This window comes from Equus przewalskii, chromosome 10 (genome assembly GCF_037783145.1).
Source record: "Equus przewalskii isolate Varuska chromosome 10, EquPr2, whole genome shotgun sequence".
NCBI lineage: Eukaryota > Metazoa > Chordata > Mammalia > Perissodactyla > Equidae > Equus > Equus przewalskii.
Genome location: NC_091840.1, coordinates 59,704,951 through 59,724,279, shown reverse-complemented (window position 1 = coordinate 59,724,279; position 19,329 = coordinate 59,704,951). Strand labels below are relative to the sequence as shown.

Sequence of the window (19,329 nt, the reverse complement as noted above, 5' to 3'; positions counted from 1 at the left end):
ACTTAGAAACCAGGTTCCTGTGTCCACCGAGACAGGCCTTGAGGCCTCCAAGGAACAGAGGGGCCTTCTGCTGCCTGAACCCCCCAGGCGTGGCCAGAGGTGCCTTTTCCAGCTATTCTCTTCACACCCATCCAAATTACCAAGCCAAGTGGGGGAGACCTCTCTGCTGCCTGCACCGGTAGGCTCCCAGCCTGTGGGGAACCTCCGAAGGGGCTGGGACTGGACTTCTCACTGCAACGACCATCTGTTTCTCCTAGTCCACCTTCTTGAGTCTGATGACCTCCACAGCCAGCGAAGCTGCGTCCTATGAGTTCACAACCCTGACATGTATCCCTGGGGTCATTGAAGTGAGTTGGTGTTTACTGGGTCCAGGGGGAGGGGTGTGAGCTTGTGTCTGTGATTGTGTGTGTGTATGTTGTCTTTGGGTGTCCCTTGTGGGGAAGGCTCTAAACTGAGCTGCTTGGCCCTCAAGCACTGGCACCTCTCGGGGTTCTGGCTGCTGGGACCCCAGGATGCCTGGGCTGTCCTGGAATCCTGACTGGTTCTGCAAGGCAGGCCAGCGTACGGCAGCTCTCCCTGGTGTCCCTTCATGCACTTCTGCCCCACACCACCCCACCTCGGGTTATTCATTGCTGGTTGTCTGGATCCTTCCTTTTCCCGTGAGGCTTCGGCGCCCGTGGCGGCTGGGGTCCTGTGGCCTTGAGCCTCTCACAGTGAAGTGATTCATCTGGGAAGAGCTGTCACCATCAGTGATGCGCGTGTGGGGTTGTAAAAGCTCAAGAGCTCCCCCAGGTGGCTCTCAGCCCGCAGGCTGTGCCGGGCTGGCGCAGTGACAAGGCTTAGGCTTGACCCTGGAGGCTCACCCTGGGCTTCCCACTGCCCCTGAACCACAGGCTGTTGTAGGTGTCCTGGGTTTAGGCAGGCCCTTCCCAGCACTGACCCAGCCTCACTCTACCTTCTGTTCTGCTTCCTAGTACAAAGGAGCCAACATCCAGCTCCTGGACCTTCCTGGAATCATTGAAGGCGCAGCACAAGGTGGGAGGCGGGAGCAGGTGGGGGAGACAGGGTGGAGCTCAGCGCCCAGGCGCCCTCTTCCACAGGGTCTTGGGCGTACTGGCCTCACTGTTAAAATTGGGTGTGGCTACGGAGGGTTGCTGGCTAGGGGTAGGCTTACAGCCCCTCACACTGCTCAGTGCTCTGTGCTTAAGGGACTCTGGCCTCCTATGTTCCTGGGAGGCCCCATCTCGAATCTGAGGAAACTGAGACCCAGTGAGGTGAAATGACTTGCCAAAGGTCACACGGCTCACCAGACAGGTTTGAATTCCCACATCCGCTCTATGTGCTCCACCATGCCACTGAGCAGACCCCTGAGAGGAATGGATACTTGTTAGCTGGCCAGCTCAGACCACACTGCTGGTCCTAGAGCCGTGTCCTTTGTTGTTTTGTCTTTGAGATGGGAGCATGCCTGTGGCTTCTGGTGGCAGGTGGCCGCCTGCAGCATTTGCAGAGACGGTTACCAGCTGATGGTTATCCAGCACTTGTAAGTGCCGCGCTGGTGCTGACCGTTATCTCGCTTACTCCTCAGATAGCCCTGTGACTTAGGAAGTGTCATTATTTCCTTTTCATAGCCAGGAGGGACCTTGGGGACAGAAAGATAAAGAGTCTGCCCCACACGACTATCCACCTGCAAGTGCTGGAGCTGAGGCTGGAGCCTGCCTCTCTGGTTCCACAGCCCTGCCCTGCTGGCCTCCTCCCTAGGAGTCTCTGCCATCTCTCCTCTGTGCCCTCCCATGCCCCACTACCTCATCAGGGTGAGGTCCTGCTGCTTAAATAGGGATGGGGGGAATGGTAATGGTCCTCAGGAACCTGCTGTCCCAGTCAGCACCATAGGGCCTGGAGGTGGTCTGGCCCCTGCTGGGGAAATACACTGGTGAGAATCAGGGGCAGCTGGCCCAGGGAGATCACTTGGTCCAACCCCTTGATTCTCAGAAGGGGAGGCAGGTCACGGTTGGAACCCACAGTGTTTAGATCTGGTGCTGTGACCTCAGTCAGAACTTGCTGCGTGACCTTGGCAAGGTACCTGACTTCTCTGGTCATCTGATAATAACAGGGTCTGATCTTCGTGTGGCAGTTCCTAAAGCACCTCCTCCTGTGTTGTCTCATGTGATCCTTTCTGTAGCCCCAGGTGGGTGGATGCTATCACCCCATTTTCCAGAAAGGGGAGACAAGTTCAGATCCTGGTACCATGCTAGCTTTGTGATCTTGGGCAAGTGACTGAGTAGCTCTAAGCCAAGCCTCAGTTTTCTCATCTGTAAAATGGACATGATAACACCGATGATACAGGATACTTCTGAGGATTAAGTGAGGCAGTGTTCACGAAGCACTTAGCAGGGGCCTGCTGCACAGCAGGGGCAGGGGGAGGAAGGAACTCCTCCTAAGCTGGTGATGTCGGAGTTCCTTCTAAAACAAGTCTCCACGAGTGAAACAGCATGTGGATTAAAGAAAAATGCCAAGGAAATCACAGCCCAGGGGATGGCACATAGCAGGTCTGTAAAGGGCAGGAGTCTGGGGCGCTGTAGACTGGGTAGGCGCCACATGGGTCTTGTCTGTGTCACTGTGTAACCATATCCCTTCCCCCTGTCCAGGGAAAGGCCGTGGCCGGCAGGTGATTGCTGTGGCACGCACAGCTGATGTTGTCATCATGATGCTGGACGCCACCAAGGGAGAGGTGCAGAGGTCCGCAGAGTGGGACAGGGGCAAGCTGGCATGTCTGGGGAGGCCCCTCAGTGCGGCAGCAGGACACTGGCTCCAGCTGATGTCTCTGAGCTCGTGGTGGACAGTCCGAGGGGCCTTGGCCCTCTCGCATGTGGGAGTAGTGGCGGGACTGTCTAAAGGCTAAACGCAGTGTAGTCAGCTGGAACATGCTCCCAAGGGGCTTGCGTCCAGCTCAGAGGTGTCTGGAGGCTGGGGACTGTGGTGTGCCATGCCAGCTGAAGCCTGTCCTGGATGCTCCTTGACAGCACAGGCTATGCCGGCTCCGGCCCCTGCCTGCAGAGGCCTAGGTGCCCCAGTCACTGCCCAGAACCTGCCAGGAGCCCAGCCTCAAGCAACCAAAGCCTTGTTCCTTCCTTGGCCTGCTGGCTGATTGGCACATCGACCACAGACCCAGCCAGTCCCCCGTTAGATTGGGCACAGGGTCCAGAGGCTCTGTCTCATCAGCCTTGGCTTGTTGAGAAGGAATGTTCTGGGTTCCTGGTGGATGGGAGGGGAGGACGTTGGTCTCTGTTTGGGTGGGCAGGGGCTTCCTGTGTAATGCAGAAGCTGCACAGCCTGCCTCTGGGCATCTCTGAAGCCTTGTGGGGGCTCTGCCCAGGTCTCTGCTGGAGAAGGAGCTGGAGTCGGTTGGCATCCGCCTCAACAAGCACAAGCCCAACATCTACTTCAAGGTGAGGCCCCTCACTGAGCAGGTTTGGGACTGCCTCTGCAGGCCGCTGAGGCATGGGAGTGAATGCAGCTGCCCTTTTGTCAGCAGCTCTCCCTCTCTCCTCCTGCAGCCCAGGAAAGGTGGCGGTGTCTCCTTTAATTCGACAGTCACGCTGACCCAGTGCTCGGAAAAGCTGGTGCAACTGATCCTGCATGAATACAGTATCCTTCCCTAAGGAGCAGCGGCGGCAGAGCCTGGAGCCCACAGGGCAGGGGAGGGGCAGCCTGAGACAGGAGGCCCGTGGCCCAGGGTGACAGCACACTACCCCAAGCCGCCTCGTATCCATCTGAGCAGCCTCCAGGAAAGCTGCCGCCGGCTGACACCAGGCGCTTCCTGTCCCCTGTGCCTCTGTGCTCACCAGGCTCCAAGCTGGCAGGGCTGCAGCCGCGCACTCAACAGTGGCTTCCTGGCACTGTGTCAGGCAGTCACCTCTGGAAAGAAGATGAGGTGGTGAGGTGGGGCTGAGGGAGACAGCCCCAGAGGACCATGGATTCCTGGCCTGGAGAAGCCTGTGTGCATACCACTGAAGTATTATCGAGGAGCTGGGTGAATCCTAGTGCCCTGGAAACCAGGGCAGGGCCCCAGGGACAGAGTCGAGCTCAGCATAGGCAGAACTCATGGTGGAACAGGCTGTGTAGCTAGGTGATGAGGCCCTCGTCACTAGGATGGCCCCAGAGGAGATTCCCACGTGGGGAAGCTGGGTCAGAAGCGTGCTTCCCGCCAGTGCTCCTAGCACTGGACCTGGGCTTCCACTGAGCTGCTCTGGGGATTCTGGCAAGTGTGTTTTTTTTTTCTTACTTAACAGTGAAGATTTAAACCATTGATTAAAACCTTTCCATATTGTGGTTCCTTTTGAAGAAAAATGAGGGAGCTCCCCAGACTTTAAAATCTTATGAAACCTCAAAAGCAGATAACTTCCAAGGTCCCTTTGAGCATCGTATTTCCTGATGGGGGCACGAGGGGCTGCTGGCACACAGGTTGCCCTTAATCTGAGCTCCTCAGAGATCTTTAATGCGGAAGTGCTCTTCCGAGAAGACTGCTCCCCAGATGAGTTCATCGATGTCATCGTGGGCAACCGCGTGTACATGCCCTGCTTGTATGTAAGTGGCGCCAACCCTCCAGGGTGTCCCTGCATGCGGGGAGCTCTTGTCCCAGGCTGGCCCAGATGGGAGACAGGCTTCTGAGAGGAGCAGAAAGAGCCTGGAGCCATCTCCACCCTCACCTCCCCTCTACCCCAGTGGCTGTTTGAGTCTTGCAGATGTGGTTAGCTTGACACAGGGGTTCTAGCCCAGCCTTTCCTTCTAGGGGCCAGTGGCCCCAGGCCCCTTCAGCCTTGCCCCATCCTTATGGTAGACACTTAGCATCAGCCCCCTCCCCTTGTGCCTCGGAATGCAGCGGGAGGAGCCCTGGGTAGGCCATGGCTGCCTGGGGCCCTGTTCCTACACTGCTTTGTTCCTTTCCTTCTCTAACACCTTTTCAATCCCAGGTTTATAACAAAATCGACCAGATCTCAATGGAAGAAGTGGACCGCCTGGCCCGGAAACCCAACAGTGTGGTCATCAGGTGAGGCTCCCAGCCTCCTGCTGCCCTGCTCTCCTCTCTGGGCATGTGAGCCCGGCAGTCAGGCCTCCCAACCGTCTCGGCCAGGCAAAGCCTCCACTCACAGCCCAGGGAAGACAGTCCTGATGGCTGCTGGTCACCTTGGCCTGGTCCCACGCTGAGTTGGCCTGGGCAGGGTGGGTGATGTCGGGTGGGCTCTGGTTAAGAAAATAGAAGGATTTCATCCACCAAGGTAAATGGGTAAGAATTGTTAAAAAGCTTAGTAGTTAACTGCAGACCCCCTGAAAGCCCCAGAGTGTGAGCCAGCTGCTCCTGGTGCTCTGGAAGATGTACCTTCTGTCACTACGGTGGGAAGGGAAAGGGACTGAAGTCCTCAGGCAGGCAGGGCCGTCCTTGGCCGCCATCTCCCTGCCCTTCTTTGAGGCTGTGTCGTGAGGGTGTCGCCTGGCTCTGGCTGACACCTGTGTGCTCGCTTCCCACCATTGCTGCAGGCTTCTCTTTTGGGGTGGACTGACTGGGGTGCTCCACTCTGTTAGTTTCCCAGCTCAGACAAGGGCTCTGTGGCTTCACAGTGAGGCTTGGCTTATGGGGAGCGAGATGCTCGGGGACCAAGTAGGGGTGACTGGTGCACATGATGAGTGAGGGTCTTGGACCCAAGTGTGAGGACCATATCCTGGGCATTGCCAACTGCCACAAAGAGCAGCAGAGAGTGAGTGTCCTTCCCACAGGACAGCTTCAATTCCTCTCCTGCTGCTGCATCCCAGGCTCCCTCTGGGGCCTCCTGAGGGCCTGGCCGTCCTCAGGGTGTGAGAGCACCCGGACACCACACCGTTACCTGCTCAGGCTCATTGCAGCTCACGGGAGGAGAGGGGACCCGCTCAGGGTCATACTACTGCAGACTGTCGAGCCAAGGGCCATGCCGTCACTGAAATCCCTGCTAGGCTGCCCTGTGCGACTCGGCAGCCCCTCCTGCTTCTGGGAAGGGGTGAGCTCTGGATTGTCATCCTCTGCCCATAGTCCCATCAGAGCCCCTCGCCAGTCTTCTAATGGCAGGTGCCAGGAGGGAAGCCCAGCCTTGAGGCGCCCTGTGTCAGTTAGAGATGCTATGTGTCCTCCCCAGAGTGCAGCTCTGAGCCCCTGGAGAGACAGCTGAGCTTTGTTTGGCGTGATCGTGGTTGGTGACTAGAGGATTGGTGACAGCATTGGCAGCTGAAGTGTCAAGCTGCAGTCAGAACTATGGGCTTGGCTCCCCACTGGCACCAGCTGGGCCACACTGGCCTTGGTGCCCATGCCCAGCCAGATGGAGGTTGTCCTCTGCAGCAGTGGGAAAGCAAAGACCCCAGCCCCTAAGCCCATGGGGCTCCTCTGACTGGCTGCCTTCCTCCCTGGTAGCTGTGGCATGAAGCTGAACCTCGACTACTTGCTGGAGATGCTTTGGGAGTACTTGGCCCTGACCTGCATCTACACCAAGAAGAGAGGACGTGAGTTGGGTGGCATGTGGCCTGAGAAACAGGCTGAGCCTCATTCTCCCTAGAGGGCTGCCAGGCTCTGTATGTGGTACCCAGAGGGCCCAGTGCTCTGGCCCAGCTGGTCTTGTACATGTCTCAGCCTTTCTCCCATCTCAGAGCCTGTACTGCTCTCTACCTCAGGCTCACAGAGACCTTGGCCCAAGCCCTTATAGCAAAGAATGCCAAGCTCTGGCGCCACTGGTCTCGAGGGTGCCCGGGTGGGCTGGGTGGGCAGTGGGATACAGGCTGTCCTGGAGTTCCCCACTGGCTACAGCAGTAATCCCCTCCCAACCTCCCCTAGCAGTGGCAGACCCCACATCAGGACTGTAGCCAACTGGAATACTCAGGAGCCTTCCCCATGACCCCACCCACCCATGTATGCACACCTCACACACCCCGGGAGCCAGTGGCTGAGTTTGCATTGACCTTGACCGTGTTGGCAAGGGAAGAGATGCAGCTGCCTCCGACTGGTTACCAGCAGCTGTCACGTCTTGCCAGTTCATTCCACATGCTTCACGTGGCTCGTCTCAGTCGGGCTCTCATGGCTGATTGGGTTGCAGGCAGTTTGAATCCTGGACTTAGATTTATTTAGATTTTCTGTGTTGAGGTCAAGGTCATAGGAGACTACATGGGGACATGGGAATCTATAGCAAGGGTGTGCCAAACAGTTGGGGGAAGGTTAAGCCAAGGTGGGAGGCCGGAAGGGCCTCTGCGCCCATATGGTAGGGAATCACAAAGCAGCATGGGGCCGTGACTGTGACTGACTGCCCCCTGCAACCTCCACCTATGCAGAGAGGCCAGACTTCACGGACGCCATCATCCTCCGGAAAGGGGCCTCCGTGGAGCATGTGGTGAGTTGACAATACCCGTCCAGACAAGGGTGTCAGGGAGCCCTGCATCCTGTGTGAGGGGCTCTGCCTGAGCTTCTCCCGGCCCTTGGCTGGCACGCTGCAGTGGCGGAGCGGCTGAGGGCGGGCTCTGGAGTTAGGGCGGGCTCTGGAGTTAGGCCTGGGTGCATCCTGACCCCCTTGCCAGCTGCACGTCCAGCCTCTGCACCTTTCCAGTGAGGCAGCTGCGCTGTTGCCTCCCTGAGGGGCCGTGCCCGAGGCTGAGCCTGTGGGCACTCGGCCTGCTGCCTGGTGCATGGGAGATGTCCAGGAAGTGGCAGCGTCCCCACCCTGTCACATCCTTGTGTGCAGGGTCCTCAGGGCCACGCCATTGAGGTGTTTCGTCAAGGAGAGCTGCTGCTCTGGGCACTTCTGTATTGTTACTCCCCCTTTTGCTTCCCCAGGGCTGGCCTAGGGCTCAGGTTGCCACCTTGTGTGTCCTTGGTCCCTGCTGGCTTCCTGTACCCCCTTCAGCCCCCAGCATGACCTGCCCCTCCCTACTCTCACATCCTGCCCCCTAGCCTGGGAATGGCTTTGAATGCTTTCTGCACTCAACACGTTTATTGAGCACCAACAGTAAACAAAATAGCCCCAGTTCCTGCCAGAATTGGGGTCCTTTGGGGTCAACAGATGTGAAACTGCCAGTGCCAGAGCTAAGCACTTGCACGTAAGGTGAGTGCAGTGAAGGAAGGGGATGGGGAGCAGCAAGGGGCGGCGCCGAATCTACACAGAGAAGCCAGGCTTTGGAGGAGGGGACCTGACGGCGACGAGTGGGGGTGGGGGAGCCCCAGGCAGGGGAGCAGGTGGACGAAAGCCCTGAGGTGGAGGGGCTCTGCACAGGCTCAGCGAGGGAGGCTGCATTTCTGTCTGGAGCTTTGTGACCCTGCGCCATCTTTTATGAAGATCGTCGGGCCCTGCAGGAGCAGGTGATGCCTGAGGACCTGGGCCCATGCTCCAGGTCACACACTTGTCTTCTTGGGCTTTTGTTTTCCTCGTTTTGTTTTCCTCCAGCTCGTTTCTTCTCGGGGTCTGTGCTGTGGACACTGGTTGCTGGGGCTGCAGTTTGGCTCATACATTCATTCATTTGGCAAGGCCAGCCTGAGACCTCTCCCAGCCTAGAGGTGCTGGTACAAATGGCAGGGCTTGGCCTTGAAGACTAGCATGCTGGGCAGAAGCCAAGGAGACCCCTCCCAGATCCCTTCAGTCGCTCACAAGGAGCTCCATGTGGGAGTCCCTGTCCCTGGGCCTGTTTCAGAACCCATGATTGCAGTGTCTTCTACTGGGGCCCAGCAGACTGTTGACACTGGTGCCCATGAGTGCTGGCCCTCCCTGGGGTTACCCTGCACCTTCTGTGGCCACTTTCTTCAACCCTCTCAGGCCCTTGGCCACTTACCCAAGAAGATGTGGGGCTTCAGCCACGCCCAGGAAGAAAAGCAGGAGATTGCGGGAGAAGGGCCCTGCAGGCAGTGGGAATGACAGGTGCTGAGGCCCAGAGGCAGGAGTGAGTGTGAGGACTGCTGGCTGTCTGCCGTCAGCTGGCACCAGGGTCAGAGGCAGCAGGTGCTGGACCCAAGGGTGAGGAGGGGCCGGCAGGAGGGGAGGAGCTTTGGAGGCCTTGCTCCAGAGTCTGGACTTTGTCCCAGAGAGGCCTGGTCTTCGGTGGTTCCTGCGTGCCCTCCCCCGCAGGTGCCTCCCTCCCAGGACATCCAACTGTCCCAAGTGCTGTGGAGCATCCGTAAAGGCTGACCTGAATGCTGACACCAGGGACCCAAGGTAGATGAACCAGGTAGACATTGCAGCCAGGCAGACCTGGGGTCTTTGGGTTGCACTCAGCCCAGGCCCCTGGTACATATTTAGTGAGAGCCGACAAAGGCCTTGCCTCCAAAAGGGTCATGGGCCATAAGCCTCAGAGGCAGAGAGGACCGTGCAGGGCTCTCAGGAGTGAGCAGCACAGTGAACTCTGAGGAGCAATAATCTTCCCATCCCCAAACAGTATGCTGTCTCCCATATTGAAAAAGATCCCCTTGGATGACCTTCCATTCTCCCTCATCGGTAGAGACACAAGTACAGAGAAATACTTCTCTCCTGCAAACTTGGTAGTAAATGGCTTCTACTGATAATGCTTGACCTTAGTGTCAGAGACGCTAGAGCATGGTGGGGCCTGTGGCAAACTGGAGAGTACACAGCCCATCTGCCTCAAGGGTGTGAGCACCGGCCCAGTGCTCCCAAAGCTCTTAGGGTCCTAGGAGAATGCTTGTGATTGTGTGATCCTGCCTTGTAAACTTTGCCAGTGGGCTTAGTTCTTTTTATTGTTGGACAAGCTGCATAAAATGTAAAATGCATGTTTGCAGGCCAGAGCTGACTACTGGGCCATCAGATTTCATTCTCTGGTCTAGAAAACAGCAAGTGTTGGAATTGATTGCGTGGGTGTCTCTGCTTGTCACTGGCAGCATGGCAGCAGTGTCCTCTCTGCCGTGGCCACCCAGAGGAGGCCCAGATCAGGCTGGCTCCCTGTATGCACTGGGGAAATGTTCTTGCAGGCCTAGCGTCCCCACAGCAGCCGGGCTGAGGCACCTGCTCCTCTGACTAGGGCCTGGAGGGCTTGTGACACGTGCACGGAGAGGCACCACCCACCGTCTTTGCCTCCCCTGCGCCCGCCTGCTGCTGTGCAGCCAGGGGTCCACATTCTCAGGGAAGCGCTGGCTGCCCTTCCAAGGTCTCCTCCTGCCGGCCTCCTCAGCGCTCTGGGATTCCCGTGACCTCAGCCCTACCTGGGAGTGTGAAAGGATGTGGGCTGTCCTGGGGTGGGGGGTAGATGATGTGACATGCTGGAGGCTCCAGGTCACAGCTGCGGCCAGGAGACAGTGATGAGGTGTGGTGACTCCAGGCTGAAGTGAGGTTTCCTGAAAACCACTCTTGCCCATCTGAAGGAACATTGTCAGGGCTGTTGTTCAGGCAAGGCGGGCAGAGGGCCACCCACAGCCAGATCCTGGACCTTGCTCTGTGAAGAACAGTCCTAACCGGGCACCACAGCCCTTGGACAGACCTGGGAGTTGGGGCGTCAGAACAACCTGCAGCCATGAATAGGAGCCGGCTTGTGGATCGAGCACGTGGCGCTCCTTGACTCAAGGCCAGTGCTTATTTGAGCATCTGCCTTGGAAATTGCTACTACTTGGCACGTGCCCCGGGCTTAGGTGTGTGGCTGAGCTCGATGTGGGGTTGGGCACAGCCTCATCTTGCTGTCTGACTCTCTCATCCTCTAGTGCCACCGCATCCACCGGTCGCTGGCCAGCCAGTTCAAGTACGCCCTGGTGTGGGTGAGTCTGGGTGGAAGGTGGCTGGAGTCATGCCCAACATAGCCCCTGGGTTAGGCAGGAGCAAGGTGTTCATGCTTGTGTGCACAGTGTCCCACTGCATGGGGTGTGCCTGCTGACCCAGGCTGGACTCGGGCCTCTCCCACCTTGGGATCCAGGGGTGGTTAGACCACTGGGGATGTCCTCTTATCTGAGGCCTGTGGGGTTTGCCAGTGCCGGGTGTTCACACACCCCAGCACAGACATGCCTTCCTCCGTGATAGCTCCATCACCTTGGGCTTGGTCAGTACAAGGCTGATGTGGCCCCCTGCCCTGTTCCCCACCCAGGGTACCAGCACCAAGTACAGCCCACAGAGGGTGGGCCTGACCCACACCATGGAGCACGAGGATGTCATCCAGATCGTCAAGAAGTAGTGGCTCCTGCCAGGCCTCCCCCACCCCCACCCCATCTCCCTGGGGAGTCGGACCCAGTGGGACACACCAAAGCCCAAACAGGAAAAATACAAATACAACTCAGGAGGGGTCTCTTAAGTCTCTGCTGTTTCCAGAAGTTTCCTCAGTAGGCAGATGATGACGAATGTGCTGTGGCAAAGGGATGGCTGAGGTTGGGGGACTTGGCTAGGGGGCATTTCCCATGAGACTGGTCCCTCAGTTCTGAGTTTGGAACCCTGGGCCTGTGCCCCACCCCTGGCCCCTTCAGGCACTAAGGGAGCAAGTTGTCCACCTGGCCCCGGTCAGGGCCTAAAGCAGATGGCTTGCTTTGGTGCTGGGCAGGGGGCCTGGCCTACCTGCGTCCCTGGAGGCAGTAGTTATTGTTGGGGCCCCTCAGCCCCTGCCAGCTTCTCTGGCACTCAGGGAGGGGGCCTCCCAGGATACAACTCCCTCACACTCCCCTACTCAGAGCTGCCCCAAGGTGGAAATGAGAGGTCAGTGGCTTTAAAGGCCCAACTCACGCCCTCCATAGCCTGAGGGATCCTGAAGTACCGCCCCCTCCCAGGGCAGCCCCTGATCAGCACAGAACCCCAGGAGCTGGGCCCTGCACAGACACCTGGGGTGGGGACTTTGGAGTTTGGGTTCTGTGTTTTCTCTCAGGCCCCTGACATCTCAGATCTCCTTTCTGAAATAAAGGATGAAAACAGCTCCTGTTCTGACTGAGGACAATTTTATAAATTTACTGAACCTGGTTGTCAGGTTGGGTCGGGGGCAGCAATGAGCCTGGTGATCAGAGAGTGGGTAGAGCCTGGGCCCTGGTGGAGCAAGCCCAAGTCTGGGGTGCAAGGGAGAATGTGGGGTGTTCCAGGGTGGGCTCTGCCCTGCAGAGTTGGCCAGGGGCTCTAGGCCCCAAACGTGGCCCCTCCTGAAGCCAGGCCTGGCTGCTGAGCTGGGCAGCCTCCCTAGAAGGCCCACGGAACCCTTGGGGCAGCAGGGCGGCCAGGGATGTCTCCTGTTCCTCAGAAGCTGGGGTGGAGAAGCCTCGGGGTGGTGCCAGAGGGTGGCGCAGGGGTCCCTGAGCCCCACTGGCTGCAGCGTGTTCTCCAGGGCAGCAGCCTGCCCTGGGCCGCCCGGCTCGTAAGTGCAGAGCCAGGTCTGAACCACCGTCTGAGGCTTCGGGGCAGCGGTGGGGCTTCCTGCTGGAGGCGCACCTTTAGGGGTGAATGGTAACGAGTTTGTGAGGCTGCCAGGCACTGGGCCAGCGGGAGGGACAGAGGGCTCCCCTGGGGGTCTTCAGGCCGGGCTGGAGTGTGGAGCAGGCCCACTGCAGCTTTCCAGGCTGCTCCCGGCTCCTCTGTCAGCTGCTCAGGCTCCTTTCTGCAGACAAAACAGGAATAATAGACATCATTAAATATACATGAGGCCCCAGGCGGTCGGCGTGGTGGGCTGGGCCTCCTGTCCCCACACCTGGAACTGCTCTGCTAGGCCAGCCACACTCCTGGGGCCAGCCACAGGACCCCCATTAGGCAGCATGCAGGAAGGGAGCAGGCCACGGGACTCAGGTAAGGGCCCTGGGCCTTTGGGGTCTGTCACTAGCCCCCCAGGTTTCAGGGGGGAAGCGGGGAGAGAGCAGTAGCAGAACTGGGGCTTTGCCCCTAACTCATTGTGAGGTTGTTTTATCAGCCTCAGTTTCTTCACCTGTAAAATGGGCACAAGGATGCCCATGAAATGGCCCTCTCGGCAATGGTGGAATGCCAAGACAGGTGTGTGCTCAGTGGCTTACCTCAGCCCCCCTCCCCACTGCCATGAGGCCTAGCCATGAGGTCCTAAGTGAGGGTGTCTACTTGGGGAATGGTCACTGCCACTTCCTGCCTTATAGTAGGAAAGGGCCCTGTGTTCACAGGGCTTCAGATCCAGGCCTATTCTGCCCCGCAAGCTGGCTGGGAAAGGGTGGTAGATGAGGCCGGAGGTCTGGGCGTCCTCAGGCAGTGCAGGCTTGGGGCAGGCAGCATCACGGGTTCCAGCCACCGAGCCACCATGTTGCTCACTGTGGAGGCTTGTTTCCTGGGCCCGGTCTGTCTCTGTGTTGAGTCCTTGGTTCTCTGGATCTGTGGTTGCTGTGGTTACACTGTCTAGGCCTGCATGCGATCCAGAGGAGCCTCCAGCTGTGCAGGCCCAGGTCAGCGTGAACTGGCTGCTCGCGGTGCCTCGTGCCGGGGGAGGAGTCCTTGGGGCTGGAGAAGCCCCCTAAGTACCCACAAAGGTCCCTGCCCCACCCCACCAGGGTGAACTCCAGGGTTGGGCCAACCTGTTCCCATCACTCACCCTCCGTGGGTCTTCTGTGCAGGGAGCCTCTGGCCAGGGTGACCCAAAGGCCCTTCCTGCTCAGACAGCCTGTTGTCTTGTGGGTAACACCCACATCCTCAGCCAGGCCCAGACCGTGGGCCACAGGGCTGCACTCCCAGAGCGCCCAGCCTGCGGCTTTGCAAGACTTGGGTGCAGAAGGGTCCCGGGTGTGAGTGTTCATCCATGTCCGTGTGTTCATCTCCATGTCCCTTCCTCTCCAGTGTAGATTCCTCAGTTCCTCATTTCAGAAACCTCCTTTGGCAAGAAACTCTATGCTCAACTGTCCCCCTCAAGATCCTATCTGGCCTGGCCCCAGGGGGGACTTGCCCCCCCGCCCCTCAGTTGTCAAGCATCTCCCCACAGCACTGTCTCCTCAGCAGCTCTTCTAAACCTGCTCTGCTCCCTGGAACCGTGGCTAGAAACCTCATCTTCTCCAGACACCTCACACTTACCTGCACCCCTGCTCCCTCCGCAGTGGAGAGGCCATGTCCAGCCCGCCTCCCCCAGGGCCTTCACACTCCATGAGGAGTCAACATCCCTGCTTCTCAATATCCGCCCCTCTCTCTCTCCCCCACTCTATCCATCCATCCATCCATCCACCCATCCATCCATCTCTCCTGGATCTGTCCCACTGATCAGCCCACTAATCTGTATGAGCTTGCTCAGGCTGCCATAACAAAGTACCACAGACTGAGTGGCGTAAACAACAAACATTTATTTCCTCACAGTCTGGAGGCTGGCAGTCCCAGATCACAGTGCAAGCAGGGCTGGTTTCTCCTGAGGCCTGCCTCCTTGGCTTGCAGCCTCCTTGCTGCCTCCCTCATTGAAAAAACTACGAGCCCCTGGATGCTTCATTCCCTTGGCCACTTCCTTTTCATGATTTAGCTTCTCCAAGTCCACCCCCCGTGTCAATTCCCTCTCCTTCCTCACCCATCAGCCCTCGCCAACATGCTGCCAAAACAGCCCCTGCCACGGCCTGATGCCAACACTGCTACCTAGCAACCACTTCTAACCGCGCACCGGGCCAAGCAAGCTCGCGCAGCCGGCGCAGCCCCTCCTTGCAAAGCTCCTCCTCGCCTCCTTCCTGCACAGTCACTAAGGGCCGGAGTCGGAGGCTCCCCCTTCTCGCTCTGTCCCTCTCCTAGACAGGCTCACCCCTGCCTCTGTCTCACCTGACCCGTGTGTCTAAACAGCGTCCTTCACTCTCCACCTGATGTCCCACAATCACCCCAAACCCTCCGTCTCCCGGACCAAACCTGTCAGATTCCCACCTCACCCCATCTCAGAGAATGAGTCCCCCATTTGTCCTGCTGCACCAAGCCAACCCCAGGGCCCCCCATGCAGCCCCTCACCCAGTGTCCCCACTGCACTCCATCACAGCTGTCCCGGGCCAAGCTGCTGTCCTCACTCTCCCTGCCTCTACTGTGTACCCCTCCCCATCCTTCTCGACACGGTGGCCCAAGTGCTTTCCTCCAGACCACTTTCCAAGAAGCAACGTGACGCAGTGGTTGAGAGCACCAGACGCTCGAGCTTGCACCCAGTTTCAAGCTGTGTGGCCTCAGGCAATGTACGAGATAGACCTCACTGGGTCTGTTTGCCCATCTGTGAAGTGGGAAGGATAATAGTACCCACTTCCCAAGGTTGTAGTGAGGGTTGAATGAGTCCTGCGTGGCCTGGTAGTTCTCAGCACGCCTCATCCCTCCTTCGCTGTGGGCTCTCTGCTGACGGAGCCCTTCATCTATAAAATGGGAAGAGCACCTCCCACCTTATATATTGTGAGAATCTAGTGAGATATTATAGGAAAGCATTCAAGACCAGGCCTGGCACTTAGTGAAACTTGGCAATGTTGGTTATTGTTATTATTTTCAAAATGCAAATCTAGTCGCAGCACTTCTGACAGCTTAAAACCCTGCCATTGCTCCCCACTACCTTAGGGATGGAGAGCAAAATCCTGCCCCAAACTCTAGTCTCATGGGGCTGGTCCCTCCTGCCATCCTGGCAGTTTCTCATTCCATATGCCCCGTATCACTCTGCCCTTCTCACCATTTGGCCTTTGCAGGTGCTGTTCCATCTGCCTGGAACACTGTTCCCTCTTCCATTTGATTAGCTCCCTCTCATTCTTCAGATCGCAGCTCAGTGTCACCATCTCAGGGCAAACTCCTAGACTTTCAATGCAGTGTTCACCCACCTGGGTCGTGGCCTGGCCTTCACAGCTCTTGTCATGGCTGCATTAGAGTGGCCCTTTGCTTAACGTCTGTGTCCCCGTGCCATGGGGAGCTAGCTCCATGAGGGCAGAGACCATGCTGGTCAGCTCAACTCTGTTACCCTCCAGAAGCCAGCACAGTGCCTGGCACATAGTAGGTACACAACCAATATTGAGGAATGAGGGAATACATGAGAGACTTGTTCCTCGACACCCCCTATGTGCCTGTTGCAGAGACTGGGGATCCGAAACCCACCAGAGAAAGGGTAACCCTGGTCGACTGGAGATACTGTCCCCACAGTCTGGGGACAGCCTGGGCCCCAGAGCCCAGAAAGGGTCATGTGAGCAGGCCCTGCTGCCAGCAGTCACCCAGACCTTCACAGAGCAGACCGGAGCAGTGACCTGTAATAACAATGATAATAAGAACAGCAGTTTATTCCAGGCCAGGCACTGCCTGGCTCTATTTGTCTCATTTAGTGCTTCCGTCAGCCAGGAGTAGGAGGTGCTCTTAGTGCCCACACTTACAGTTGAGGGGATCCGAGTGCAGGAGCTGCATGACATGCTGGGGTCAGAGCTTTGAGTCGCTCGGCTCCTGCTCCTCTGGGCTCCTTCTCTGAGCATGTGGGCCCTCCTATGGCCGGGTTCACCTGTCAGAACTTCAGTCTCTTCATCTGGACAGTGGGGCTTTGGAGCCCAAAGATGCCTGCCAAGGACCCCCAACTTGGGGCAGGCAGAGGGTGTGGCTCTGGGAGGTGTCTTTGAGCTCAAACCCTCCCTGCCACCGCCTCCTGCCCCTGTTTCCTCAAATGTCACATGGACCTGGGGCGAGGGTTTGGACTCTGCCATCTCAGGTCCTGACATTCTTTCGGGAGCTCCTCGAAAGGGGTATTTCTGCTCACTGTCTCCAATTCCTTTTTTTCCCATTTTGTCTTTCTAAATGTTCCTTTTTTGTTTGCTTGAATCAGAAGTACATTCACATGGTTCAGATATCAAACTGATATAGAAAGGTTTACAGCAAAATAACCATTTTCATCAATTTCCTGTGTATCTTTTCCAGTATTTCTACACGTAAAAGCAAATATGAAGTTATATTCTATGTCCCCCTCCCCCTTATTACACGGGGAATGGCCTGGGCACATGCTATAGACAACACTGCTCTACACCCTGCTCTGCTCATTGGCACCTCCTAGGGATCAGTCCCTGTCAGGGCACAGAGCTCTTCCACGCTCTTTGTTTATAGCTGTGTAGTACTCCATCATGGAATGGACCATAGTGTACATAGCAATGAGTAGTTTGGTGTCTATGCCCTTCCGTGTGCACAAGGGGCTCTGTAAGATAGAGTCCCAGCAGTGGGCTCCTCCCTCCTCCCTCTCTCTTCCTCCCCTTTTTTTTTTTTTTTTTTTTTGAGGAAGATTAGTCCTGAGCTAACAGCTGCTGCCAATCCTCCTCTTTTTGCTGAGGAAGGTTGGCCCTGAGCTAACATCTGTGCCCATCTTCCTCTACTTTATACTGGGACGCCCACCACAGCATGGCTTGCCAAGCAGTGCCGTGTCTGCACCCGGGATCCGAACCGGTGAACCCCGGGCCGCCAAAGCGGAACATGCACACTTAACCGCTGCACCACCAGGCTGGCCCCTCTTCCTTCCTTTTTTGTAAGAGCTTTATTGAGATATAATCCACACACCATAGGGTTCACCTGCTAACGTGTGTACAATGCAGTAGGTCCTGGTATGTTCACAGGCATGCATACCCTGTGACCACCACAGTCCTTTCTTCCTTGAACCCTCTCCCAGCAGGCTGTAACTGCCCTTGCACCCACCACTCCAGTGGGACCACCCTTGTAGCTCTACGCAGCTGCATCCAGTGGTCAGCTCTCTGTCCTCAACTAACCTGACCCATGTGCCCATTTGCTGCAGCTGCCCTGCCCTCCTCCTCAGCCACTCGCCACCTCCTTGTCCCCAGACAGTGCAGCCCCAGGGCTCATTCCTTGTGTGTCTCCTCCATCTGTACTCTCTCCCTGATGTCATCCTCCAGAACTGTGGCTTCAACACCACCTACACGCCACTGCCTCCCTAACTGATGTCGTCAGCCCCGATCTCCACGATGTACCCACCCCCCAACTCCCCGGCAAAGCCCAACGGACATCTGAAACCAACACGTCCAAAGCTGATGCCTGGCCTTTCCTCCGCTACCCGCTCTGCCCACAGCCTTCCTCATCTCAGCTAACGGCCTCTCCTCCTCCCCCTTGTGCAGTAAGGAAAACTGGGAAGTGCTCGTGACTTGCCTGTAAATCCTGTTGGCTCTACCTGCAAAATATACCAGCACTCCACCATCCCTCTCCACCTCCACTGGCGCCGCTCACCAGACCACCATGGAGCTTCCATACTAGCCTCCTGCTCTTGGACTCACCCCTTGCAGTTTGTCTTTCCTGAAGCAGCCAGGGGGATCCTGTGAAGACTGAGGACCAATCCCATCCCTTCTCTCCCAAAACTCTCTCATGGCTCTGACCTGACTCGTGGTCAAAGCTGAGTTGTCACCCCTGACCTCTGACTTCACCTCCCACCTTCGCCCCTCACTGCACTCCGGTCACCCCAGCCTCACTGTTCCTCCAGCACATCTGGACCCTCGTGCTTCCTCCAAGGCTCCCTCCCTCTCCTCCTGCGGCTCTCAGCCCCAGTGTCACATCCCAGTGTCGCCTTCCCCAGGCCCCATTAAACGTCTCACACACCCGACTTCTCAGTGCCCCTCCCCTGCTTCATTGCAATCTGTAGCGCTTATCACCATCTGACCAATTCTATCTTTTACTTATTTGCTTTGTTTGTTGACAGTGCTCCCATGAGGCATTGTGTGTCAGCCCCGCAAGGGCAGGGTTTTATCTGGCTCCTCCTCAGTTCTGTTCTCAGTGCTCAGACAGTGCCTGGTGCACGGCAGGCTTTCAACAAATCCTTCTGAGTGAGTGAATGAAGGAACAAGCAAATCCATGCTGGCTACAGGGCCCTGAGGGGCAGGGCCCAGGCTGACTGAGGAATCCAGGTGGGGGTCCCAAGCAGGCACCCGACCCGGGCACCTCCATCGGCATGTCAGGGATGAGTGCCGTGGAGGCCTTGCTGAGTGTCTGGCTTGCCCAGTGGCTCATGCAGGGCCCTCAGCCCCAGGACTCCCCGAAGGCCTGAGGCTCTGGGGTCAGCTTGGTTAAGGCCCCACGTGCGCTCAGTGTCCTGAGCTGCCCTCCTCCAGTATGGCAGCCCAAGCACCAGGAGCCTAGCGGGCAGGAGGGCCTAGGAAGGAAGGTGGCTCCGGACCCACCCAGGCATGCGGCTGAGCCGGGTTCCGCACTCCCAAGCTGGGTGACTTTGAACAAGTCACTTCACGTCTCTGACTTTGTTTCCTCATCTGGAGAACGGGGATGATAGTCCTCACTCCACAGGCCTGTTGTGTGAATCTCATGAGATACGAGTGGCTGAGGCCTCAATTTGAAACAGGCTCCGGGAGGAGAAGGAGTAGGTGTCGGCATCTCTGGGCTCAGAAAGAATGAACCCCCTGCCCTTTGTTTTCCCTCACGTGGACAGCAGCCACAGCCTAGAACAAGGTGGGAG

At 57.5% G+C, this 19,329-nt stretch overlaps 1 protein-coding gene across 7 annotated transcripts in view; it reads left to right on the top strand.

Annotated features, from left to right (window-relative positions):
- The window catches only part of DRG2 (developmentally regulated GTP binding protein 2), a 28,243-nt gene extending 9,778 nt beyond the window's left edge, over positions 1–18,465 (top strand). For 2 of the 7 annotated variants that reach the window (XM_070561178.1, XM_070561181.1), the window contains 12 exons: positions 36–178; positions 258–347; positions 975–1,035; positions 2,646–2,736; positions 3,374–3,446; positions 3,555–3,645; positions 4,487–4,584; positions 4,971–5,047; positions 6,437–6,525; positions 7,345–7,403; positions 10,703–10,756; positions 11,080–11,892. In XM_070561178.1, coding sequence (XP_070417279.1) covers positions 36–178; positions 258–347; positions 975–1,035; positions 2,646–2,736; positions 3,374–3,446; positions 3,555–3,645; positions 4,487–4,584; positions 4,971–5,047; positions 6,437–6,525; positions 7,345–7,403; positions 10,703–10,756; positions 11,080–11,166 — 1,013 coding nt within the window. In that variant the 3' untranslated portion in view covers positions 11,167–11,892. Of the gene's footprint in view, positions 1–35; positions 179–257; positions 348–974; positions 1,036–2,645; positions 2,737–3,373; positions 3,447–3,554; positions 3,646–4,486; positions 4,585–4,970; positions 5,048–6,436; positions 6,526–7,344; positions 7,404–10,702; positions 10,757–11,079; positions 11,893–17,767 lie in introns of those variants that run through there. The other 5 variants (XM_070561179.1, XM_070561180.1, XM_070561183.1 and 2 more) reach the window with 5 other exon arrangements.
- The last annotated feature ends 864 nt before the right edge of the window (positions 18,466–19,329 follow it).